This window comes from Aquarana catesbeiana, linkage group LG03 (genome assembly GCF_042186555.1).
Source record: "Aquarana catesbeiana isolate 2022-GZ linkage group LG03, ASM4218655v1, whole genome shotgun sequence".
NCBI classification, from domain to species: domain Eukaryota; kingdom Metazoa; phylum Chordata; class Amphibia; order Anura; family Ranidae; genus Aquarana; species Aquarana catesbeiana.
In genome coordinates, this window is record NC_133326.1 from 78,041,668 (window position 1) to 78,067,547 (window position 25,880).

At 44.0% G+C, this 25,880-nt stretch overlaps 1 protein-coding gene across 1 annotated transcript in view; it reads right to left on the minus strand.

Moving 5' to 3' along the window:
* The window catches only part of LOC141133913 (unconventional myosin-Va-like), a 64,454-nt gene that overhangs the window by 33,679 nt on the left and 4,895 nt on the right, over positions 1 to 25,880 (minus strand). Inside the window, exon 2 of the mRNA XM_073623530.1 lies at positions 6,224 to 6,422. Coding sequence (XP_073479631.1) covers positions 6,224 to 6,422 — 199 coding nt within the window. The remainder of the gene's footprint in view (positions 1 to 6,223; positions 6,423 to 25,880) is intronic.

Below are 25,880 nucleotides of genomic sequence, written 5' to 3' on the forward strand. Positions count from 1 at the left end.
GGAAGTGGCCAATCAGATGGTCCAGGCATTCCCCGCCCTGCAGCCATGCATATACATGTGCAGCTGTGGGTCAGAGAATGTCTTGGCCACTTATGGTTGGCTAAATTCAGTGATAATGCCCAGATGAGTTCAGACCATGATCCAAACATACCCACGGTCATCCCTAGTCATAGGCAGGCCATACACAGTGCAAATTTCTTTTCTGCAACTACGAGTTGCAAGAAATAAATTCACACGATTCCCCCATCAACACAGAGACAGTGCTGACGGGGGAATCAGCAATTATCTTCTCCCAGCAGGGGAAGCCATCCATGCCAGGAGAAGAGCGTGATTATTGCTAGCAGCTGCTAGTGATAATCGCAAGAGAATCTGGCAGGCTGGTTGTACCCAAGTTGACAGATCGATCAACTTGGTACATTCAGCCTGCCCATTAACAGTTCAAATTTTGACCGGTTCCTGCTGAAGTGGCCGAGATTCAAACCATGTATTACCGGCCATTGCCCCAGAATTCCCTCACTTACTCACACATTAAGATTTATAGATATAATCTTTAGGATTGTAAACTAATAAGTGCTGCATAAATGGCATTAGGAAGATGGACAGAGTTCAACTGAGTTTGATGGTATTAACAAAATGTATATAAATAAACTACATTACACCTAAAACTAGAGAAACCAAAAGAAAAAAATATGATCATGTTTGCTGTTTGGTAATGGTAAATGCCAGGACTGTGATGAAATTAAAAAGGCAAAAAAATAAAATTATGAAATCACTGTACACAAAATGTCAAAGGAGATGGGGCAAACTTTGCAACATTCCATATCTGACATACAACGTTATCTGTAAGTATGGAGATTCAAATCTGTATGTCACTCAACCTGCACTGGATTGTATATAATGTCATGTACAATAAACAATGGTGAAATTAGATTGCAATGTAGAGAATTTCATTGGGTTGTGGTTAGAATAACTTTGTGTACAGATGCGGTTAGGAAGTAGTTGTGCTCTTGTGCTGAACATGAAGACAGGACACAATGACACTGAAAGCTGTGATGGTAAGGGACACAATGAAGCCTTGTCATTACGACAGCATCAGACAGCCAGACAGGCTGAATCTCAGTTAGTTTTCAACGACACTACAAGGACAAAAGAGCAAGCAGATGTGTGATTTACATACAATGATCCGTCTGTAAAGTGAAATCCGGTACGATTGATACTTCATGGGATCATCTGCTTAGAACTACTCAAAATACTGAAAAAATAGGTAGAATGCATGTACCCTCTTCAATTAGAATTTCACATTAAGGACTAATTTGTTCACAATGACCAATAATTACAAATCTCAATTCCAGAGCCATGGTTAATTGGATTAAAAGCATGATTTTAGATTTCACATATAATATTTTACTATGCTAGTAAAACAATTTCATTGGTAATGCGGTCTTGTGCATGGTGCTCCTAAAAACAGCCAAATACGGTATTTCCAAATAAAGTAAGTGGTCTAGTAACAGAATGATTTAAATTCTTCTCACCAAAAATAATCCATATTAAATGGGGCTTGTCTAATAGGAGACACACATGTAGCCATTGAGGTTGATTTACCAAAACTTGAGCAAAGAAACCAGCAACAAAAACAGAGCAACTGCCCACAGAAACCAATAATGCTACCTGCACACTATGCTCTGTGTAGCACTGGTAGATTTGTGATCTACCACGTTAGGTAAATTTAGTAACTTGTTCGTTAGGAAGGTTAAGTTTGCCTCTGTTCCAGCTTGGCTGACGTTGCGTGTGTTTCCATGCTGACCGGTGGGTGTCGCTGTTATCACTGGTTAGTGTTGGAAAGTCAACGTGTCGAAGCGTATGGATGCTCTTTTGTCCCGGAGACAACTCGGTGGAGGTGGTCCTCAGAGTTGCATTCTGGGCGAGGGTATTTATGGGACAGACATTTTTTGGGGTTCGTTTTACAGCCACCTGCTGGCCCTCCTGGCCGACAGGTATGCATTAGAGAGCTATCTTGTGGTCCTCCGTTCCGGAGGCCCACGTCGCTGCGGTGCAGGGGTGGGCCCAGAGGCTTGTCTGGGGCCTACCACAGCGGCCGAGAAATGGTCCTGAGCTGTCTATCCCGTGTGAAGAAGCTGGACATCCGAGGAGATCCCAAGGGAGGACCCGTCATGGAAGGATCATGCAGAGTGCTGGTCTGGAGAGGGGCCTGGTGACTCGGTTGGAGGACGTATCCGAAAGTAACTATACAGCATAGTGTTGCCGGGTTGGCTTAAAGGTTCAGGCACTGTGACTGACGTTTATTGCAGAAAAAGACCAATACATCCTGTGGCAGAGGATCGTACGGATTTGTCCCAAACAAGTCTGTGACAGAGACTTTTGTTCCTGCTATGTACTGGCTGCTAGGCAAGTGAGAGAGGCCTATCCAGGCGGGCAAGGAGTGTGTCCCATGAGGGGAGCGCATCCTATTATAATATCTAAATTCTACCAGGACATTTGTCAAAGACCCTACAAGAAGATATTTGAGTTTCTTCTGCAGTTTCCTTTCCACCTCTTCCCTGCTACTTCCTAAGCAAGTTGTTTAATAAAGCATTGAAAACGTACTCAAGTGTTGGTGTGTGTGTCGTCCAGAGGTAAACTCAACGGAACCCTAGACCCGCTGCCGGTGAAACAGAGGGAAGGAGAGTGAAGGTAACAGACCAACTTAAATTAGCAGCTCCATCGAGAGTTAGTGCTACATCTGCATAAAAACCAATCAGTTTCCAGGTATATTTTTGTCAAAGCTTAAAGTGATTGTGAAGGTAAAAAACAAAAAAATAACAAACAGGTCTATGACTAAGCACCAGTAAGGGATGTGAAACGCGTCAGTTCTTTTTGATTCCACTGTTTCCGCATGCTGTATGGACTGAATTTTTATTTAATAAAGACATTTTCATTGAAGTGCGGCTGTCCAGACTTTCCCGTTTGCAAACATGTCTATACTTACCTGCTCTGTGCAATGGAATTGCATAGAGCGGCCGCTAACCTCCTCTTTTTGGGTCTTCCACTGGCGCTACTGGCCACACCTCTCTGTCCAGTGCCCCCATGCGAAGGCGCTTCCAATGAGGGCACTCATGCACGCTGGCTCCCAAGCTCGGCTGCAGCATCCATTGACAGTGGGACTTGGCCCCCCCCCCCCTTCAGTGTCACTGGCTTTGATTGACAGCACTGGGAGCTAATGAATTCCAGTGCCCCAGCAAAGCCAGCCAGAGCCGGAAATGAGGGGAGAAGAGCTGCAGACGTGCACTGCAATCAGGGCTCAGGTAAGTGAAAGGGGGGGGGGGGGGGGGTGAGTGGGGATGCTGATGCTTAAACATTTTTTACCTTAATGCAAGGAATGCATTAAAAGCGAAGTATGAGATTTTTTTTTTTTTTTAATCAAACTTACCTAGGTGGATGCAGGTCCGATGCTGCATATGTCCCTTGCCGGCTCTAAGCCTGTGAACCAATCGATCAAACACTGCTGATTGCTCAGTTCTCAGTGGTCCCTGAGCAGAAAACTGGTGATTGGCAGTCACCGCTGTCTGCTCCGCCCCCCCCCCCACGCTCACCGCACTGAAACACTGGGCTGTGGGGCTGGGAGCGGCCGGCTCAGGCTCTCAGCGGCTCGCTGAGAGCCTGAGCCGGGTCCCAGTCCAGGTATGTGGGTGGATCCTGACCGCATGGTCATGTTTCCTGAGCCTGGACTAGCTCTGTGACATCAGTCTGCTGAAAACAGGTCACAGGAGTGCAGAACGAACAAGCTTTGGCTGTACTTCTCCTTTAAGGTAAAAAATGTTTAGACTTTAGAACCACTTTAATTAAACAAGCTGAAGATAGACTGGCCATACATTATATATTTTTCTTGTACAATTTTCCATTAGATTTACCTAAAACATATAATATACGATCAAACTGAAACACTTTCAATATGTATGCAGGCAGGCCTTTCCACTACATAGTCGAAGATAAATCTAAAGAAAATTGTAAAATGTATGGCCAGCTTTAGAAGCCGATTGGCTACCATGCACAGCTGCACCAGATTTTTTACTCTCCAGTAAATCATTCCCATGGTGTGTCAAATCCCAGCGTTTTAGTTCACCTGAGAGGCACAGATGCAGCGTGTAGCCCCGCTGTCTGCAGTCTGTTAAAGTTGATGGCAGGCTGAAATGGGGCTGAACGCTTCAATGAATGGTGCCCATGTTTAGTATGTGTTCAGGAACATATGCCCAGAACGCAGACGTGGCATCTCAAGTTTGCGCATTTATTTTATTTAAAATAGGCAAAAATGATAAATCCAGCAAAACTCTTTAAAGTGAAACTTCATTCCAAACATTTTTCCTGATGGATTTGATAGGAGTTATAGATGTATGTGTGTCCTTTGGGGAGATCTGGCTGTGTCACTGGAGCAGGAAGTAAAATAGAGCTCTAAAATGGGGGGGGGGACAATAAAAACATTTTTATATTGTTTTTAGAAGTGCTAGAACCCCTATATCAAAAAATGTATTGATCCTGATACTTTTTCCTTTGTTACTCTAATCTATCTAAAACAAAAAGTTTTGGCTTGAGTTCCTCTCCAAATAAAGAATTCAGATCTCCGCTTCATCTCTTCTCCATGTGCCCTCATGGCAAGCCACTTGGGGGCACACGTGCAGTCACAATCCCCGAGCTGGGCTGTGTGCTTCCATAGACACATACAGCGCAGCACGGTCCTGCACCCCATTCCCTTCTCACAGGATTTGACTGACAGCAGCAGAAGTGTCAATGGCTCCCACTGCTTTCAGAAAAGTATGTGAGAGCAGACAGAGGGGAAAGAGAGGGGAGAGAAGACTGGAAGCTAGGCACAGTGGTGGATCAATATGGGACTTGGGTAAGTGCTGGAGGGGGACGGGGACATATAGTGAAAAAGTGTTTACCTTAAAGTGCTAATAAATCCAAGAGAAAGCATGTGTTCTATTGCAGCTTACCAATTCTTAGATGTGTTGGCTGCATTCGTTTTACAGAATAAGTTCACTTAAAAAAAAAAAATGTGTATTCATTTTTTGCAGTAGGAGCCTGGAAAGCATTGCACCAGCAATCAGCAGATGCCATGCAGGTCTCCTGCACACTGTCAGAGTATTTGCTTGCCATACATCCTGTACAGGGAAACCGATACTCCTTGACAGGAAGACTCAATGAGCTACCACAGCGCTCCACAGTGCCACAGAGAACTACAAGGCGACAGCTGCTAGGGATGTTTGTAGTTCATTCAGAGCTGTGTGTATGAATGACGCGCCCATGTGGGCGGAGCCCACTGCAGCACTGGTAACGTGCTACATGTTCCACCATAAAATTGGGTGTAGCATGTTCCCAAAGGTGAACTTATCCTTCTATCGTCTCTACTATCACCTGGTGATCTGGCCGGTAATTTTGCTGTGTTTCAAAAGAACAAGCTCTCCTGCAGATGTAGCAGTTTGAGGGATGAGGCAAACCCATTAACACTTACAGGGGTGCTTACAATCATCAGATTTTATTTATGTAAAACCTTTATTCCTAAAAAAAAGTCTGCTGTAACTGCATATAAAAGTGTGAGCTGGAGTTTGGCTTCAATGTGTTAGTGTATCTAAATCTGCTATTACATCTAACACTCTCCTACCCCCAGTCTGACAACAATGCTCTCCAAAAAGGTGCCCCCTGTGCTCCTTTATCCAGTGTGGAGGCACTCTAGTACAGGAGGTGCGATACTGGCCAGATCACCAGGTGAGAACAAAGGGAAAAAAGCAAAAAAAAAGAAAACTAATAGAGCCACCACATCAAATGATTGGTAATCTGCAATTCATTTCTGTTTTTGGGTTTAATACCATTTTAATGCAGAGAATGCATTAGGTAAAGACCTTTAGAGATTAGAACCACTTTAAATTGATATGTACCTTTTCAGCCCCAGGAGTCCAGTGTAGTGATTATAGCATAGGGCTTTCCAAACACTTAATCCTATTCCTCCCTCTCCCATGTCCATAATCCTGCTATGGCAGCCAGGAATATACTTGAAAAGACAATCCTTCCATTTCCATTACAGGCAAGATTCTCTTTTTTAATTGCTTTTCCTATGCAGACAGCATATAGAAGAAAATGACAGTGGGCAGCCTTGAGTTGCAGACAAATGAATAAATGAAAACACAATCTAAGCAATACTTTTGAGGACATCCCCAATGAATGACCTACATACCAGATTCTCATTGGTCAGCCGGGTAATCTCATGCTGTAAACTGGCTTCAATTCGAGCCTCAGGAGGCAGTTGCAGGTTCTGGGCAAGTAGCTGTTGCTGGCGGTTGTTTTCCTCCCGTAGACCCTGGATCTCTCCCTTGAGAGCTTCCAACTCATTCTCATAGCTCTTCTTCTGAGTTTGGAGCTGTGACTCTAGAACTCTAAACGGCAGTATAAAAAAGTCAATATTTGCTATACATCTCTTGGCTTTTTCTCTGTATGAAAGTAAAGCAGCAGAATTAAAGCATCAGCCCCATTCACCATGGCAAAACACACAAACCCATAAACGTTTTCTATAAGTAGTACTGGGTTTAAAACAGGACTGTTACATAAACCATCCAGGACAAACACATTGCTGGGTTAGTTTTATTCCATTCATATTGTCCCTAGTGCATGTATCTGTTTGGCTAGTGCAGGGGCATTAGACTGTGAGCTCCCTTAGAGGTAAGAATCTGGAGTAGATGATCCTACATAGAATATAAAACAATTAAAAATCAAGGTCACATAGTATAAATTATTAGAAAACATTTGTGTGTATTGATTATGATAAAATAAAGAGAGGACACATCCTCTGCTGGGTAAAATGCTAATGTGGTTTACTACATCGTTGCTTTTTTTTAATTTAAAGAGTAACTCCACTTTTGTTGAGAAACAAACATTCCCATCTGGTTGATCTATGTACATTGCAAGGGTTTTAACAAACTTTGTTGCAAAGTCCTGCCTTTTGTTATTCTGAAGAAATCACAGTTTGTTTCTCTGTGTCCATATGCTAAGTGAGTCAAATGGGAGTGGTTTCATAATTATCAATCAACTGCAACACCTGCAGGATTAATGAGGAAAACTTCAGGGTTAGCATCCCTTTAGAAGTGATTTTCTATCAAGAGTATCTTACCAAAAATGACATTTGTGTTGCAGGGGATGCCTGAAATCTGACTTGTGTCTTAGTGCAGACTTCTGGGAAAATTAGTGAGCCAATCACACAAGCAGGAAACTGTTTCTGGGCAGCATTCAGCATTCTGTACACATTCTGTCTACAGAACACCTCCAGGTAGCCATATTGCTGTAGATTGAAAAGGAAAGATACTTTTAAAAAAATTCAATTACAATATGACTTTTGTTGGGATTTTATGTGATAGACCAACACAAAGTGGCACATAATTGTGAAGTGGAAGGAAAATTGTAAATGGTTTTTAAATATTTTTTACAAATAAATTTGTGAAAAGTGTGGTGTGCATTTGTATTCAGCCTCCCCCATTCAATACTTTGAAGAAACAACCTTTCACTGCAATTACAGCTGCAAGTCTTTTTGGGTATGTCTCTACCAGCTTTGCACATCTTGAGAGGGACATTTTTGCCCATTCTTCTTTGCAAAATAGCTCAAGCTCTGTCAGACTGGATGGAGAGCGTCTGAACAGAAATTTTCAAATCTTGCCACAGATTCTCAATTGGATTTAGGTCTGGATTTTGACTAGGCCATTCTAACACATGAATATGCTTTCATCTAAACCATTCCATTATAGCTCTGGCCGTATGTTTAGGGTGGTTGTCCTGCTGGAAGGTGAACCTCTGCCACAGTCTCAAGTCTTTTGCAGACTCAAACAGGTTTTCTTCTAAGATTGTCCTGTATTTGGCTCCATCCACCTTCCCATCAGCTCTGACCAGCTTCCCTGTCCCTGCTAAAGAAAAGCATCCCCACAACATGATGCTGCCACCACCACGTTTCACGGTGGGGATGGTGTGTTCAGGGTGATGTGCAGTGTTCGTTTTCCGCCTTTAGGCCAAAAAGTTCAACTTTGGTCTCATCTGACCAGAGCACCTTCTTCCACACGTTTGCTGTGTCCCCCACATGGCTTCTCACAAACTGCAAACTGGACTTCTTATGGCTTTCTTTCAACAATGGCTTTCTTCACTCCACTCTTCCATAAAGGCCAGATTTTTGGAGTGCAAAACAATAGTTGTCCTGTGGACAGATTCTCCCACATGAGCTGTGGATCTCTGCAGCTCCTCCAGAGTAACCATGGGCCTCTTGGCTGCTTCTCTGATTAATGCTCTCCTTGCCCGGCCTGTCAGTTTAGGTGGACGGTCATGTCTCGGTAGGTTTGCAGTTGTGCCATACTCTTTCTATTTCCGAATGATGGATTGAACAGTGCTCTGTGAGATGATCAAAGCTTGGGATGTTTTTTTTATAACCTAACCCTGCTTTAAACTTCTCCGCAACTTTATGCCTGACCTGTCTGGTGTGTTCTTTGGCCTTTACGATGCTGTTTGTTCACAAATATTCTCTAAAAAAAAACAACCTCTGAGGGCTTCACAGAACAGCTGTATTTATACTGAGATTAAATAACACACAGGTGGGCTCTATTTACTAATTAGGTGACTTCTAAAGGCAATTTGTTCCACTATATTTTAGTGAGGGGTATCAGAGTAAAGGGGCTGAATACAAATGCACGCCACACTTTTCAGATATTTGTAATAAATTTTGAAAACCATTTATAATTTTCCTTCCACTTCACAATTGGTCTATTACATAAAATCCCAATACATTTACATTTTTGATTGCAACATGACAAAATGTGGAACATTTCAAGGGGTATGAATACTTTTTCAAGGCACTGTATATTTTTTTTGCTATTTTTCTCCCATGAAAGTGGAGTTACCCTTTAACGTTTAGGGCTCCTTACACTAGTGGTTGGGAGGCAGTAAAACCCAGCGGTTAGCTGCAGATGGCCGCAGCCGGGGGTATTCACAAACGCCACGGCTGTGATGCTTTGCTTCATGGATGTGACAAGAATTATATCCCGTACTGCTTTTGGTGGGTGCTATTGCCTGTCGATCATGACCCATTTAAGTGAACAGGACTGCTCTACACATGGTTGGGCCTTGCTACGGTAAGGTTAAAGGGGTTAAAGCAGGTGGTGAGGAGGAGATACAACACCTCCTCACCGCTGATCAAATGCACTCTTCACCAAGAAAGCACGTGTAAACGAGACCTTACAGTATCAATTATGTGACATGTTACAGTTGCACTGGAACATGGCTTTAAAGCAGAACTCCGGGCAAAATGTTTTTTCCATGTCCTTGTTGCTAATCTCCTACCTTCACCAAGTTTGCCATCCATGTTCTTCTGAGCTCTGTAGCTCCTCTGTAATAGGCGGCTAAACGTGCTGAAAAATCTTTATTGCCTGCTGACTTCCTATTTGTAAGACAGCAGGCTTTTATCCCTCTTATAAGCTCAGCCAGCGGTCTGACACGCCCCCTTGTAGTCCTCTGAAAAAACAGTGAGGAAGCAGACATCCTGTGCACGGAAGGGCTCTCACAGCCCCCGTTCTGTGGCGCCCACGGAGGAGGTGTCCTTCTCCTCCCTCCTTCTCCTCCCTGCCAGCAATCCGCCCATCCACAGTCTCCCCGCCGCATAGCCCGCTATTGTGATCTCCGTGCAGAGCTGATATTTTTATTAGAAATCGCTTGTATGACACAGCGGGGATGTCCCGCTGTGTCAGGTATAGTATATCAGAACACCGATCGCTGATGTCCAACTCCCTCCGGTATTGGCACAGTGCGCAGCGCTTCGTTGTTCTCATATACAATACCTGACACAGCGGGACATCCCCGCTGTGTCATACAAACGATTTCTAATAATAATCCCAGCTCGGCACTGGTGGTCCCCGACATTCGGCACTGGTGGTGGTGGTCCCCGACATTCGGCACTGGTGGTCCCCGACATTCGGCACTAGTGGTCCCCGACATTCGGCACTAGTGGTCCCCGACATTCGGCACTAGTGGTCCCCGACATTCGGCACTAGTGGTGGTGGTCCCCGACATTGGGCACTAGTGGTGGTGGTCCCCGACATTCGGCACTAGTGGTGGTGGTCCCCGACATTCGGCACTAGTGGTGGTGGTCCCCGACATTGGGCACTAGTGGTGGTGGTCCCCGACATTCGGCACTAGTGGTGGTGGTCCCCGACATTCGGCACTAGTGGTGGTGGTCCCCGACATTCGGCACTAGTGGTGGTGGTCCCCGACCACTTTAAATGCGCCAGTTTTAAAAAATAGAAAGTATTCAAAAACGCTGATCTTGGTGTTGTGAATACTTTCAAGTGCAGAGGAGGAGTTTGGAGTCTTTTAGACCCCAGATCTCTCTATAAAGAGTACCTGTCACTGACTATTACTGTCACAAGGGATGTTTACATTCCTTGTGACAGCAATAACAATGATAAAAATTTTTAATAAAAATGTAAAAGGACAGTGTAAAAATAAAAATGTACAGATTATCGGCACATAATATCGATGGTCTGAGAGGTGGCCGAAAAATCTGTATTGTATCGGCACCAAAAAAAAAACGATATCGGTCGATCCCTACTTTTTACCATGCTAAAAACACAAGAAAAAAGTTTTTCCCTTTAAATCTTATGGGACTCTTCAAACCATTTCGGTGTTCAAAAACCACCAGCTCAAAAACGAAGCTCCCCATTGAAATGAATAGAAAACATGGCAAAACCAGATCAAAAAATGCAACACGTTTTGCATTTTTGGTGCCTATTTTTTTTTTTTTTTGAGTCATTTGCCCATTTCTCATGGGTGCAGACAACCAAAAAACGCACCAGAAACGCAGCAAAAAACATGCGTTTTTGCAACGGAGCAGTATGAACGCCGCCCAAATCACCTACCCAAATTAGAAAAATCAACAAAATGTTTTTGGAATCTAGGGTTAGGAAAGAGTCTTGCTGCAAACATCGGGCTTTTCGGCCTCATGCACATGGGCAGTTTAAGGCATCAATGGGCTTTACGTGCGTATTTCTGTACCTGGGAGAGTCAGCTGCAGTGTACAATAACTAGATATTTGTGAGCACACCAAGGATCATCAATTTCGTCCAAAGGGGTTTTTATTCAAGAAAGATCACATCACAAAATAGTATAGTGCAATGTTACGGAGCCACACAGGGCCCCTTCGTCAGGCGTGTGATGTCATCCCTGACACTATACCATTACCACTAATCCACAAGGTCTATAAAACAGATATAAAATCCATATACACAGAGCCCCCTTACTACAGCTGATTGCAGTCACAGCTCACTCTGCACAGCTCTGGGGGAATTTCTAAGAACATCAAAGTTTGGTGGAGTTGCTGGGATGGATGCAATAATCCATTGTAATATTACAGGAAGACCCCGCCCCCTAGAAACAGATCCTCCAATAATGACATGGACAGAGCCGGATCCCCCGACAAAGGAGAGATGTAATGAGCAGCAAATAAATCTCAGCGACCACCGATGTTCTGTCAATATCTCCAACCACGTCACTTCCAGTTTATTTAAAAACTTAGTAATCAGAGAGTTTACTAAATAGGTGGTTGGACACAACACCGACAACCGAATAGAGTCCGGTGCAGGAAGACTGAGCTGTTTTGACAGCACAGCAGCTAACGAAGACAAAGTTGTCGCTGCCTCAGAGGTGGCCATTTTGTTGGCTAGTATCGGAGCGGAGTAAGAATCTCGGCTCACAATATCCTGCACCGGATTCTATTCGGTTGCCAGTGTTGTGTCCAACCACCAATTCGTCAAAAACTCCAATTACTGCTGGTTTTAAATAAACCAGAAGTTAAGTGGTTGGAGTTTGACGGGTTGGAGAATTTGACAGAACACCGGCACAACACTTACCTGCAGCCCGTGTTCCATCAGATTTGGCGACCCGTCAGAATTGGTAACGGACGTGACGTTTCGTCGCCGCCATCTTGCTACACCCCGCACTCCTCCATAGTAAGGATACACTGGGGGCAAGCGGACATCTTGTTACACCCATCAGAGTTTTGCATTTTACACTTATTTTTAACAGTAAAGTGAGTTGATATAGTGAAATACAGTACAGTACATGTTCCATTCCCTACCTGAACAACCCCTCTGCACTCCCAGGGCACATGACATCTTATGCCATCAGGGAGACCTGGCTGGACGAGAGTTGGGCTGCGCATGCGCTGATTGTAGAGAGGATACTGTGAGGTGCTGGTACTCGGCTGGGTAGGAGGCCGATCACAGTGCTCTATACAGACTCTTTCCTCCAGTCTCATCATTGTAGAGCAGACTTCCCCCGATCATAGTGCAGTTTATCTAGTATCTCACAAAAGTGAGTACACCCCTCACATTTTTGTAAATATTTTATTATATCTTTTCATGTGACAACACGAAATGTCACTTTGCTACAATGTAAAAAAGTGAGTGTACAGCTTGTATAAAAGTGTAAATTTGCTGTCCTATCAAAATAACACACAGCCATTCATTTCTAAATCGCTGGCAACAAAAGTGAGTACACCCCTAAGTGAAAATGTACAAATTGGGTCCTATTAGCCATTTTCCCTCCCCGGTGTCATGAGACTCGTTAGTGTTACAAGGTCTCAGGTGTGAATGGGGAGCAGGTGTGTTTAATTTGGTGAGATAAGAAGGAGATTAAGGGGGGGATGTGATCAACATGTACAAATATATAAGGGGTCCATATAGTGAACTTGGTGTTGAGTTATTCACTTTACGGTCAACACAGAGGACAAGGGGGCACTCTTTACGCCTAGAAGAAAAAAGATTTCATCTCCAAATACGGAAAGGTTTCTTCACAGTGAGAGCTGTGAAAAAGTGGAATAGACTCCCTCCAGAGGTGGTTCTGGCCAGCTCAGTAGATAACTTTAAGAAAGGCCTGTATTCTTTCCTAAATGCCCACAATATAACTGGGTACTGACATTTATAGGTAAAGTTGATCCACGAAAAATCCAATTGCCTCTTGGGGGTTAGGAAGGAAATTTTTTCCCCTGCTGTAGCAAATTGGATCATGTTTTGCTAGGGCTTTTCCCCTTCCTCTGGATAAACTGTGGGTGTAGGGATGGGTATATTTGATTTTTTCATTTATATGGTTGAACTAGATGGACTTGTGTCTTTTTTTAACCTGACTAACTATGTAACTATATGGCACCTCATGGCAAAGAACTCTGAGGATCTGAAAAGAATTGTTGCTTTACATAAAGATGGCCTAGGCTATAGGAAGATTGCTAGACCCTGAAAGTGAGCTGCAGAACGGTGACCGAGACCATACAGCGGTTTAACAGGACAGGTTCCACTCAGAACAGGCCTCACCATGGTCGACCAAAGAGGTGGAGTACACATGCTCAGCGTCATATCCAGAGGTTGTCTTTGGGAAATAGACGTACGAGTGCTGCCAACATTGCTGCAGAGGTTGAAGGGGTAGGGGGCAAGCCTGTCAGTGCTCAGACCATACGCCGCACACTGGATCAAATTGGTCTGCATGGCTGTCATTCCAGAAGGAAGGGTCTTCTAAAGATGATGCACAAGAAAGCCTGCAAACAGTTTGCTGAAGACAAGCAGACTAAGGACCTGGATTACTGGAACCATGTCCTGTGGTCTGATGAGACCAAGATAAACGTATTTTGTTCAGATGGTGTCAAGCGTGTTTGGGGGCAACCAGGTGAGGAGTACAAAGACAAGTGTGTCTTGCCTACAGTCAAGCATGGTGGTGGGAGTGTCATGGTCTGGGGCTGCATGAGTGCTGCGGGCACTGGGGAGCTACAGTTCATTGAGGGAACCATGAATGCCAACATGCACTGTGACATACTGAAGCCGAGCATGATCCCCTCCCTTCGGAGACTGGGCTGCAGGGCAGTATTCCAACATGATAATGACCCCAAACACACCTTTAAGACGACCACTGCCTTGTTAAAGAAGCTGAGCGTAAAAGGTGATGGACTGGCCCAGCATGTCTCCAGACCTTAACCCTATTGAGCATCTGTGGGGCATCCTCAAAACGGAAGGTGGAGGAAAGCAAGGTCTCCAACATCCGCCAGCTCCGTGATGTCATCACAGAGGAGTGGCAGAGGACTCCAGTGGCAACCTGTGAAGCTCTGGTGAAATCCATGCCCAAGAGGGTTAAGACAGTGCTGGAAAATAATGGTGGCCACACAAAATATTGACACTTTGGGCCCAATTTGGATTTTTTCACTTAGGGGTCTACTCACTTTTGTAGGCCATTGATTTAGACATTAAAGTGGATGTAAACCCAATGTCATCCTTTCTAAACTACTGCCATAGGGGTTATCTATAAGGATATACATGCCTCCTGCATGTATCTTTACCTGTCAAATATCTCCCCTCTGTCTGTTATTAGACCCGAAAAATGGCAGATTCTGTGGGCGGGTCTGTTGTCTGGAGCTCGTGGGTGGAGTCGTGATGTCAGTAGACTCCCCGCCCACCTCTACACCTCCCCTTGTCAATATGCATTTTCTCCTGTGTATTTCTTACCCTGAACTTCTGCTATGATCTCTGACATCGAGTGAAAAGACAGGAAAGTAACCACATGACTACAGTATGCCAAATCATGCTGAGGTGTGGAACAGCCAATCCTTGCAGAGCTGCTGAAGAAAGGAGTGGGGGAGGGAATTAAAAAATAATGCATGTCTTAGGCTAGTGCACGAGATATGTAAACCACCTGTCACTCACAGCAAGGGGGAGGATTTGACAAAGTTTCTCTCAGTTTGTCAAGATTTTTCTCACTGAACAATAAAAGAGACGGGTTAACTGTTCGGGTTTACATCCACTTTAATGGCTGTGTGTTGAGTTATTTTAAAGGGACAGGAAATGTACACTGTTATACAAGCTGTACACTCACTACTTTATATTGTAGCAAAGTGTCATTTCTTCAGTGTTGTCGCATGAAATGATATAATAAAATATTTACAAAAATGTGAGGGGTGTACTCACTTTTGTGAGATACTGCATAACAGGAGCCCCTAGCCTAGGAGGTCCTAGGAGACTGGGCTAGTGACTTACTCTTGCCTCTACCCTGTAGCTGCTTGCATGCAGTACATTGGTTGGCTGAAGGGGAGAAATGCTCAGCTCAGACACAGAGCGATGCGGCACACACTGAATCCCAAAACAGCTATTATGTCTACTACTATTAACTCTGGCAGCTGGGTGCTAAAAGGAGTATTTCAGCACCCAGCTGCCAGAGGGACATGGTTCAGATTCGCCATTGCAACCCCCGTTAACCATGCCAGTGTGTATGGGTAAATGGCTGCATACATGTATAGGTAAATTGATGTTCTTTTTGGGTAAACTGTATGTATACTATGTGCAAGTATGAGTAAATGACTGCATATGGCTGTGTGAAAGTATGGATAAATGCATGTCTGCATGAATGGGTAAATTACTGTATACAGGCATACCCCACTTTTAAGTACACAATGGGGTCTATTTACTAAAGCTGGAAAGTGCAAAATCAGACTTACTTCTGCATAGAAACCAATCAGCTTCCAGGTTTTATTACCAAAGCTTAATTGAACAAGCTGGATTAGAAGCTCATTGGTTTCTATGCAGAAGTGAGCCTGATTTTGCACTTTCCAGCTTTAGTAAATAAACCCCAATGTGTACTTAAAAGTGGGGTATGCCTTTATACAGTTAGGTCCATATATATTTGGACACAGGCACAATCAGTTTTTTTCAGGTATTTACCAAAACATATTAGAGCTATCCTTATATAATGGATATATATGGGCTGAAAGTGTACACTCTCAGATTTAATTTGAGGGTATGTACATTGAAAATTGAGGAAGGGTTTAGGAATTACAACTCTTAAGAATAGCCACCCCCCTTTAAGGGACCAAAAGTAATTGGACAATTGAATCAAAAGCGGTTTCATGGCCAGGTGTGGGCTTCTCCTTCGTTATAAGGTCTGGAGTTGATTCCAAGGGGGTTATTTACGAAAAGGCAAATCCACTTTGCACTACAAGTGCAAACTACAAGTGCAAACTACAAGTGCAAAGTGCACTTGAAAGTGCACTGAAAGTGCAGTCGCTGTAGATCCGAGGGGGACGGATCTAAAAAATAAAGAACAGCATTTTAGCTTGCACATGATTGGATAATAAAATCAGCAGAGCTTCCCCTCATTTCAGATCTACCCCTCAGATTTACAACAACTGCACTTCCAAGTGCACTATCAGTGCAATTTCAAGTGCACTTTGCACTGATAGTTTGCACTTGTAGTGCAAAGTGGATTTGCCTTTTGTAAATAACCCCCATGTGTGGTTTTTACATTTGGAATCTATTGCTGTGAACCTACATCATGCATTCAAAGGAGCTGTCCAGGCAAGTGAAACAGGCTATTATAAGTTTTCAAAAACAAAACAATTCCATCAAAGAGATAGCAGCAACATTAATAGTGGCCAAATCAACAGTTTAATACATTCTGAGGAAAGAAGAATGCACTGGTGAGCTCAGCAACATAATAAGGCCTGGAAGTCCATGGAAGACAACAGTGGTGGATGATCGCAGGAAAACATTCACAACATCCAGACAAGTGACGGACACTCTCCAGGGGTGGGCATATCATTGTCAAAGTCTACAATCAAGAAAAGACTTCACGAGAACAAATACAGAGGGTTCATTACAAGGTGAACCATTCATAAAGAATAGAAAAGCCATATTAGACTTTACCAAAAAAACATCTAAAAAAGCCAAATCAGTTCTGCAAAAGCATTCTTTGGACGAATGAGACTAAAATGGATCTGTACCAGAATGACGGGGAAAAAAAAAAAAAGAAAAGTGTGGAGAAGGCTTGGAACAGCTCATGATCCAAGGCACACAACGCCATCTGTAAAACATGGTGGAGGCAGTGTGATGGCATGGGCATGCATGGCTTCCAGTGGCACTGGGTCAATGGTGTTTATTGATGATGTGACAGAAGACAGAAGCAGCTGGATGAATTATACAGTGTTTAGAGATTTACTGTCAGCCCAGAGTCAGCCAAATGTAGCAAAGTTGTTTGGATGGCGCTTTACAGTACAGATGGACAATGATAAAAAACACACTGCAAAAGAAACCCAGAAGCTTTTGAAGGAAAAGAAGTGGAATAAACTCTGCAATGGCCGACTTAATCACCTGATCTCAACCAAATTGAGCATGCATTTCACTTGCTGAAGGCAAAGCTAAAAGGCAGAAAGACCCACAAACAAAGAACAACTGAAGCCCCCACCCCCTGATGCACCACATCCTTAGCCATTTGAAAGGAACCCAATGAGATATTCAGTACGATACCTACTTACACCAGATGGACTCTAATTGTTGGGATGCTTGTTGCTGATATCTGCCTGGAAGTCATGGACTACCTGCACCCGCTACTTATTGCACAGGTGAATCTGCATTATGCTGAATGGGAATGACCCCACAGATGGAAAGTGCTATACAGTGTCACGGGGACGCACAGATAATTACATACATCCGATCCGGCCAGTGAGTGAATGGGTCCCGACAATCCGAGTACTCCGTTAGAACTGCCGATATGATCAAGATGTGTATGAGTGAACTCACAGATACGTTTCCTGATGTGACAGCTGGATGGTTGTAGTTGTGGCAGTCGTCCAAAGAATTGCAATCAACAAGGTGACTGAATGAAGATGATAGAAAACAGCTATCCCCTAGGCCAAGCAGGTAATGCAGGTTAGATGGTAATCCTGTGTAAATTCTGCAGGAGCGTTATTCCCATAGTAAGCACCGTTTTGCGTTGAAAAAAGTCCCTGACCCTTTCCAAATACGTGGGGTGGAAGGGAGATATATATATATATATATTACATTAAATGAGGAACTAAAAGCGAAGACTTTTTTTCATCATTATGATCATTTAAAACATAATGCACAATACTGGAAAAAGTTTACTTTATATGTAATTGTAATGCCCTCTATTACCTCCAATCTATCAGCCTCCATGCAATCTTCTGGGACACATCACAGTTCTCAGAAGATTGCCCGGCCATTCACAGCGCGCATGAAGCCACAGCCGTGCGCCCACAGTAAGAATGCCGGTACCGTGAAGAGGAGGGGGAGAGGAGCGGGGCTTTGTACGCACGCATCACTGGACCGCAGGACAGGTGAGTGTCTGATTATTAAAAGTCAGTAGCTAAATCTTTTGTGGCTGCTGACTTTTAATTATTTTTTTTCGGCAGAACTCAACTTTAATGGATTCTATGCATTAAGCCCCCCAGAGCCCCCCCTTTAACTTACCTGAACCCGATCTTCCAGCGTCAAGAATGAGCACAGCAGCTCCAGCCGCTGTCTTGGGTCCTCATTGGATAAATTGATAGCAGCAGGAGCCATTAGGGGCAGGGCCAAGTCCTACTGTCTGTCAATGGACGCAGCAACAGGACTCGGGAGCGTACCCGCATGAGTGCCCCCATGGAATACGGCTCTCCGTGGGGGACAATCGATGCAGGGAGGAGCCAGGAGTGCCACTGGGGGACCCCAGAAAAGGAGGATCAGGACCGCTCTGTGCAAAACCCTTGCACAGAGGTAGTAAGTATAATATGTTTGTTATTTTAAAAAAAAAGCCCTGGAAGGATTTGCCCCCTTAATGACCAGGCCATTTTTGGCGATACGGCACTACGCTGCTTTAACTGACAATTGCGCAGTCGTGCGATGCTGAACTAAAAAAAAACAATGTCCTTTTTTCCCACAAATAGAGCTTTCTTTTGGTGCTATTTGATCACCTCTGCGGTTTTTATTTTTTGCGCTATAAACAAAAAAGAGTAACACTTTTGAAAAGAATAAAAAAACAATATTTTTTACCTTCTGCTATAATAAATATCCCCCCCAAAAAAAAGTTTGAAAAAACTAAAATTTCTTCATCAGTTTAGGCCAATATGTATTCTTCTACATATTTTTGGTAAAAAAATTGCAATAAGTGTATATTGATTGGTTTGCGCAAAAGTTATAGCGTCTACAAAATAGGGGAGAGATTTATGGCATTTTTATTTTTTACTAGTAATGGTGGCCATCTGCGATTTTTAGCGGAACTGCGACATTGCGGCAGACAGTTTGGACACTTTTTTGGGACCATTGACATTTATACAGCGATCAGTGCTATAAAAATGCACCGATTACTGTGTAAATGTCACTGGCAGGGAAGGGATTAACACTAAGGGGTGAACAATGTGTTAAATGTGTTCCCTTATGTGTTTCTAACTGTGGGGGGGTGGGACTGACTGGAGGAGGAGACAGATCGCTGTTCCTAATTACTAGGAACAGCAGATCTGTATCTCCTCCCCTGCCAGAACAGGGATTTGTGTGTTTACATACACAGATCCCCCTTCTGGCTCTTGTGCCCGCGATCACGGGTTGCTAACGGACATTGCGGCTTCCGGGCATACACGTGCCTGCTATGCTCTTAAAGGAATTAACGTACAGGTACGGCGATTCGTGGTAATGAGTAACCCGCCGCCGTATAATGACGGCGGCTGGTCGGCAAGTGGTTAAAGTGATTTTTTTAAACAACAAACATATACTTACCTGCTCTATGTAATGGTTTTGCACAGAGCAGCCCCGATTCTCCTTCTGGGGTCCCTCACCGACGCTTCTGGCTCTTCCTGTCTTTAAAGTGCCCCAATAGCAAGCTGCAAAGTATAGTATAGAGTACCCCTATACCAAGGTAAAAAAAAAAACTTCTGCCTTTAGAACCAATCACTTCCTGCCCAAGACTACATGTCCCATGAGGCATTGCTCCTCACACTTTCACAAGTTCTCAGGCACTTTGACATGCATGGATGGTGTACTGAGCTGTATGTGTGCTGCACTGTGTCTTCTGACATGTATGGATGTTGTATGATAGAGTAGTTGTCAATTAATAGATTCGTTGTTTCTGCCCTACACTATAAAGTCTGATTTTACAATCTCTGCTACCATCTGCTATGTAGCACAAGGGACAGTCTAATTTGATATCAAAACGATGTAATATGGAGTCAAATGTAAACAATACAGAGGCATTTGTACAATCAGCTATGTAGTGCAAGGGCCTGTCTGATTTCATACAAATGGAACAGATTGTTTACATCGGGCTCCATATTATATAGTTTTGGTAAGTCTAAAGACAATTGTACAATCAGATTGTATAGTTTACGGCCAGCTTTAACGTGACACTAAAAGATATCCGATATCCTTATTTTCTGAAAAAAATGTCCATACACAATTTTACGGGCCTGTCATTTATTTTTCATTAGTTTCTTCTGTATTTCCTTCTGTATTTTTCTGCCTTCTAATGTCCTCTATGAGCTCTCGAACCTCTGCTTCCCCCCCTCACTTCTGTTTGTTCATAATGAACAGAGACCGTTAGTTGAGGTCATACACTATATTGCCAAAAGTATTAGGACACCCCTCCAAATTATTGGATTCAGGTGCTCCAATCACCTCCATGGCCACAGGTGTAAAATCAAGCACCTAGGCATGCAGACTGCTTCTACAAACACTTGTGAAAGAATGGGTCGCCTTCAGGAGCTCAGTGAAATCAGGCGTGGTACCGCTATAGGTTGCCACCTGTGCAGTAAATTAATCCAGGAAATTTTCTTGCTACTAAATATTCAGTGACTGTTAGTGGTATTATAATAAAGTGGAAGCAACAACAACTCAGCCATGAAGTGGTAGGCCACGTAAAATGACGGATCGGGGTCCACGCATGCTGAAGCGCACAGTGCTCTGAGGTCACCTACTGTCTGCAGAGTCAAATAGCTACAGAGCTCCAAACTTCGTGTGGCCTTTAGATTAGCACAACAACAGTGTGTAGAGAGCTTCATGGAATTGGTTTCCATGGCTGAGCAGCTGCATCCAAGTGCAATGCAAAGCGTTGGATATAGTGGTGTAAAGCACGCCGCCAATGGACTCTAGAGCAGTGGAGGTGTGTTCTCTGGAGTGACCAATCATGCTTCTCTGTCTGGCAAGCCAATGGATGTGTCTGGGTTTGGCGGTTGCCAGGAGAACATCACTTGGCTGACTGCATTGTGCCAAGTGTAAAGTTTGGTGGAGGGGGGATTATGGTGTGGGGTTGTTTTTCAGGGTTTGGGCCCCTTAGTTCCAGTGAAGGAAACTCTTAAGGCGTCAGCATACCAAGACATTTTGGACACTTTCATGCTCCCAACTTTGTGGGAACAGTTTGGGGATGGCCTCTTCCTGTTCCAACATGACAGTGCACAAAGCAAGGTCCATAAAGACACGGATGAGCGAGTTTGTTGCGGAGGAACTTGACTGGCCTGCACAGAGTCCTGACCTCAACCCGATAGAACACCTTGATGAATGAATGGGAATGAATTAGAGTAGAGACTGCGCGCCAGGCGTTCTCGTCCAACATCAGTTTCTGACCTCACAAATGCGCTTATGGAAAAATGGCCAAATATTCACATAAACACTCCTTAACCTTGTGGACAGCATTCCCAGAAGAGTTGAAGCTGTCATGGCTGCAAAGGCTGGGCCAACTCAATAAGCCTGGGATGCCATTAAAGTTCATGTGCGTGTAAAGGCAGACATCCCAGTACTCTGGGCAATACAGAGGGGGGTCTACATTTCTACACACACTGAGAATTTGAAGGAAACTGAAAGCAATCAATGGGACTTTTTGAGTCAAGAACCCAAACTCGAATAGAATTTTTTTTTTTTTTTTTAACCACTTAAGGACTGGAAGATTTGCCCTCTTAAAGCAGAGTTCCACCCAAAAATGGAACTTCTGCTTTAAGTGTTGGTGACCCCCTGACATGCCACATTTGGCAAGTCCTTATTTTGGGGGAGGAACGGGTACCCTGTTTTTACAGGCACCCAGCTCCCACTTCCTCCCTGGTGCCGCAGCACTGAAAAGGAAGATCACCTCTCCCCCCTCCCTCCCTGCAATCTTCTGGGACACGTCACAGGTCGCAGAAGATTGCCCGGCCAATCACCCACAGTTAGAATGCCGGCGCCGCAGAGAGGAGGAGGAGAGGAGTGAGACTTCGTGCGCACGCATTGCTGGACTGTGGGACAGGCGAGTGTCTGATTATTAAAAGTCAGCAGCTACACTTTTTGTAGCTGCTGACTTTTAATTAGGTGGAACTCCACAAAATTAGTAACATAACAAATCTATCCGTAAACAAATCTTTCCGTTCTGCACACGTCTACTGGTGACTCTCATTGGTAAATACTGTAAATATATTTATTTAAATAATTGCATTGGTAATCTCTCTTTGCCATTTGGTCTTCTGGTTTATAACTATGGATGTTTTAAATTTACCCACTTCAGCCCTGGAAGGATTTACCCCCTTCCTGACCAGGCCATTTTTTGCGATACGGCACTGCGTTGCTTTAACTGACAGTCGTGCGACACTGTACACAAACAAAATGAATGTCCTTTTTTTCCCTACAAATAGAGCTTTCTTTCAGTGGTATTTGATCACCTCTTCGATTTTGATTTTTGCGCTATAAACATAAAAAGAGCATCAATTTTGAAAAAAAAAACAAAAAAAAAAAACACACTTTTAACTTTGCTATAATAAATCCCCCCCCCCCCCCCAAAAAAAATGTCTTCATCAGTTTAGGCCAATATGTATTTTTCTACATATTATTGGAAAAAAAAAAAAAAATCGCAATAAGCGTACATTGATTGTTTTGCACAAAATGAATAGAGTCTTCAAAATAGGGGATAGATTTATGGCATTTTTATCAATTTTTTTTTTTTTTTTTACTAGTAAAGTCGGTGATCAGCAATTTTTAGTGGGACTGCGACATTGCAGCGGAAAGATCGGACATTTTAGCCACTTTTTTGGGACCAATTACTGTATAAATGCAGGCTGGTTCAGGGATTTTTGACACTCTAGGCAAACCTAATTTTGCCACCCCCCCTGGCTCCACTCCTGACCCCACCCCTTCTGCCCTTCCCATGTATACCCCACCTTTAGAATGAAGCCCCCATCAAATGCAGCCTACCAGTGCCCATCAATGCAGCCTACCAGCGCCCATCAATGATTGTTTGCTTGCTTCCATTCATTCGGGATTTGGGACACAGACCTCCGCCGCTAAGCCTCTAACACTATGTGCGACCATGGTGCTTCTCCTCTCTCCCACTGCTTCCTGCATCACCAATCATATACAAAATTCCTAAGCAAGTCTGATTCTGATTGTGTGAATTGAGATGTCTCCTAAGGCCAACACTTTCTTTTACATTAGGATGTATGTTGGGAATTGCTCTCCTGTATAGCAAACATGTGTTCTCACATCACCAACAAAAGTGACTGGAAAAGACTGGAATTTCTGTGGTGCATTACAGGATCACCTGGAGAAAAACTGCACTACAAGACAGGTATGCTGTGCTCTCTGTATGTATTCCGTTTTTACTGAAGTGTACTTATGGGAAAAAAAAGTCCATACTTACCTCCAAGTTCCTGCACACCAGATCTGTTCTCGTCTAGTGAGCCCTGATCTGTGGTTGCTGGCTCTTGGCCAATCCTGTTCTGAGCTTTACTACCGGCTAGTGTGGCTGCCCATCACAGAAACTGGCCACTAGTAAGTCGCTGGTGGGCAAGGAAACCCTTAAAGAGGAAGTAATCGCCCATGCATGAATTTTACCTATCGATAAATCTATAATAAGGCTTACCTATGGGTACACTAAATATCTCCTAAACGTGTAACCTGCACAGGAGATATTTACTGTACATGCAGCCGGTGACTTCGCAAGCGGAAATGCTTTGAAGGAACGGCATACCAGTGTCTTTCCTTCAGAGTCCTGTGCCATAAAACGGCGGCTCCAGCACACGTGCGCAGGAGTGTTATCATGGCTCCAGCCACTCATACAGCCAGCGTCCGAACCCGTAAGGAAGACCAGGTGAAGATGGAAGTGCCTTCAGCGTGACAGTGCGCCGCTGGTAGGCTTCGTTTTCAGGGAAGTTTCACAAAATTTGCTAGTATACCTTTCAAGTTTAAAAAAATTAATGAAAAAGTATATCTTTCAGGTTAACAAAAACCCAGCGGTTTACTACCATTAAGGGCCAGTTCACACCAGATGCATATCCGTGTGCTTTTTGTCTGCACTAAAAATGCATGCACAGTGTTTTCCATGTATTCCAATGGCTCTAGTTCACACCATGCAGTATGCACCGGAAACTGACCAGAAACTGACTGCATGGTGTGAACTAGAGCCATTGGAATACATGGAAAACACTGTGCATCTATTTTGTGCAGAAAAAAAGCGCATGGAACTGCATCTGGTGTGAACTGGCCCTAAATGGAACCATTACCACCAACACACAATTCCTGGTGACTGCAGCTCTATGTCGGCATCCCTAAACAGCATCAAAGTGGTTCTAAAGGCAAAAGGTGTTTATCTTAAAGTGATTGTAAAGTCTTGTTTTTTTTTCTATAAAAATAACAAACATGTTATACTTACCTCCTCTATTGCACTGGATTTGCACAGAGCAGCCCAAATCCTTCTCTTCTTGGGTGCCTCTTCACTGCTCCTGGCCTTTCCCTCCTGTTTAGTGCCCCCACAGCAAGCAGCTTGCTATGGGAGCACCTGAGCCAAGTCACAGCTCTGTGTATCCATTCAGACATGGAGCCCAAACCTGGCCCCACCCCCTCCCTCCCCTGTTTGGCTAGCTAACTTTGACAGCAGCGGGGGGGGGGGCAATGGCACCGCTGCTGTGTATCAGCCAATCGGGAAGGAGAATTTGAGATGGCCAAAACACTTGGGGACATTGCTGGAAAGAAAGGGGCCTCAGGTAAGTGTTAGTGGGGGCTGAGGGGGGCTGCTGCACACAAAGCTTAGAATGCAAGGTAAAAGTGTATTTTCAAGTCAGATCCCCTCTCCACACTAAATACTTACCTGATCCCAATCTCAATCCAGTCCTGTACCCGTCTGCAGCAGCACTGCTCTTCTCTCCTTCTTCTCACAGGGAGCTCAGCAGCAGCAGGATCCACTGTATAAATGTGCAAAGCTCCACACTAAAGAGCTTTTCACATTTGAAGTCATTGTAAAGTCTTGTTTAAAAAACAAAACAAAATAAAAACAAAAAAACAAAAAACAAACATGTTATACTTACCTGCTCTTTGCAAAAAACTAGTCTTCTCGGGTCCCTCTTCGGTGCTCCTGACCCCTCCCTCCTGTTGCACAGCTTGCTATAGGGGCACCCGAGCCGAGTCACAGGGAGCCATTCAGACAGGAAGCCGTGACCCGGCTCCGCCCTCTCTCTTTCCTGGTTGGCTGACTGACCGACTTTGATTGACAGAAGCAGGAGCTAATCGTGCTGCGCTGCAGGCTTAGCCAATGAGGAGAGGAGTCCCCACCAGCTGAGACACTTCTGCTACATCGGTGGATAAAGGTGGTCTCAGGTAAGTATTAGAGGGGCTGCTGCACACAGGTTTTTTTTATATCTTAATGCATTAAAAAAAACAAATCTGCATTTACAATCCCTTTAAACAGTTTCTCCCGCTGCTGCAACTGGCTAATGCTGCTGTCAATCAAACCTCTGAGTGTGTCAATGGATGCACACAGCTCGACTGTGAGCAGGTTCTTTACATAAAGCGGATCTTCACTTTAAACTAAGTCTCATATTGCCCCTCCTCCCTCTCTTACAAAGCAGCACTTCTGCATTACCTCTTCTAGGCGAGAATTAGGTTTATGCTGCCCCGCCCCCTCCCTGATTCCACAGAGGAGCCTCCAGGTTCAGATCCATCCAGGACAGCTATTGTGGAAGGCTCAAAACGTTGCCATGTTTGTGCATGTACAGGAAATATCCTGCATAGATATGCTGCCAAAGGGCTCTTCCAGAACCCAAAAACCAGGCAGGGTCCTTC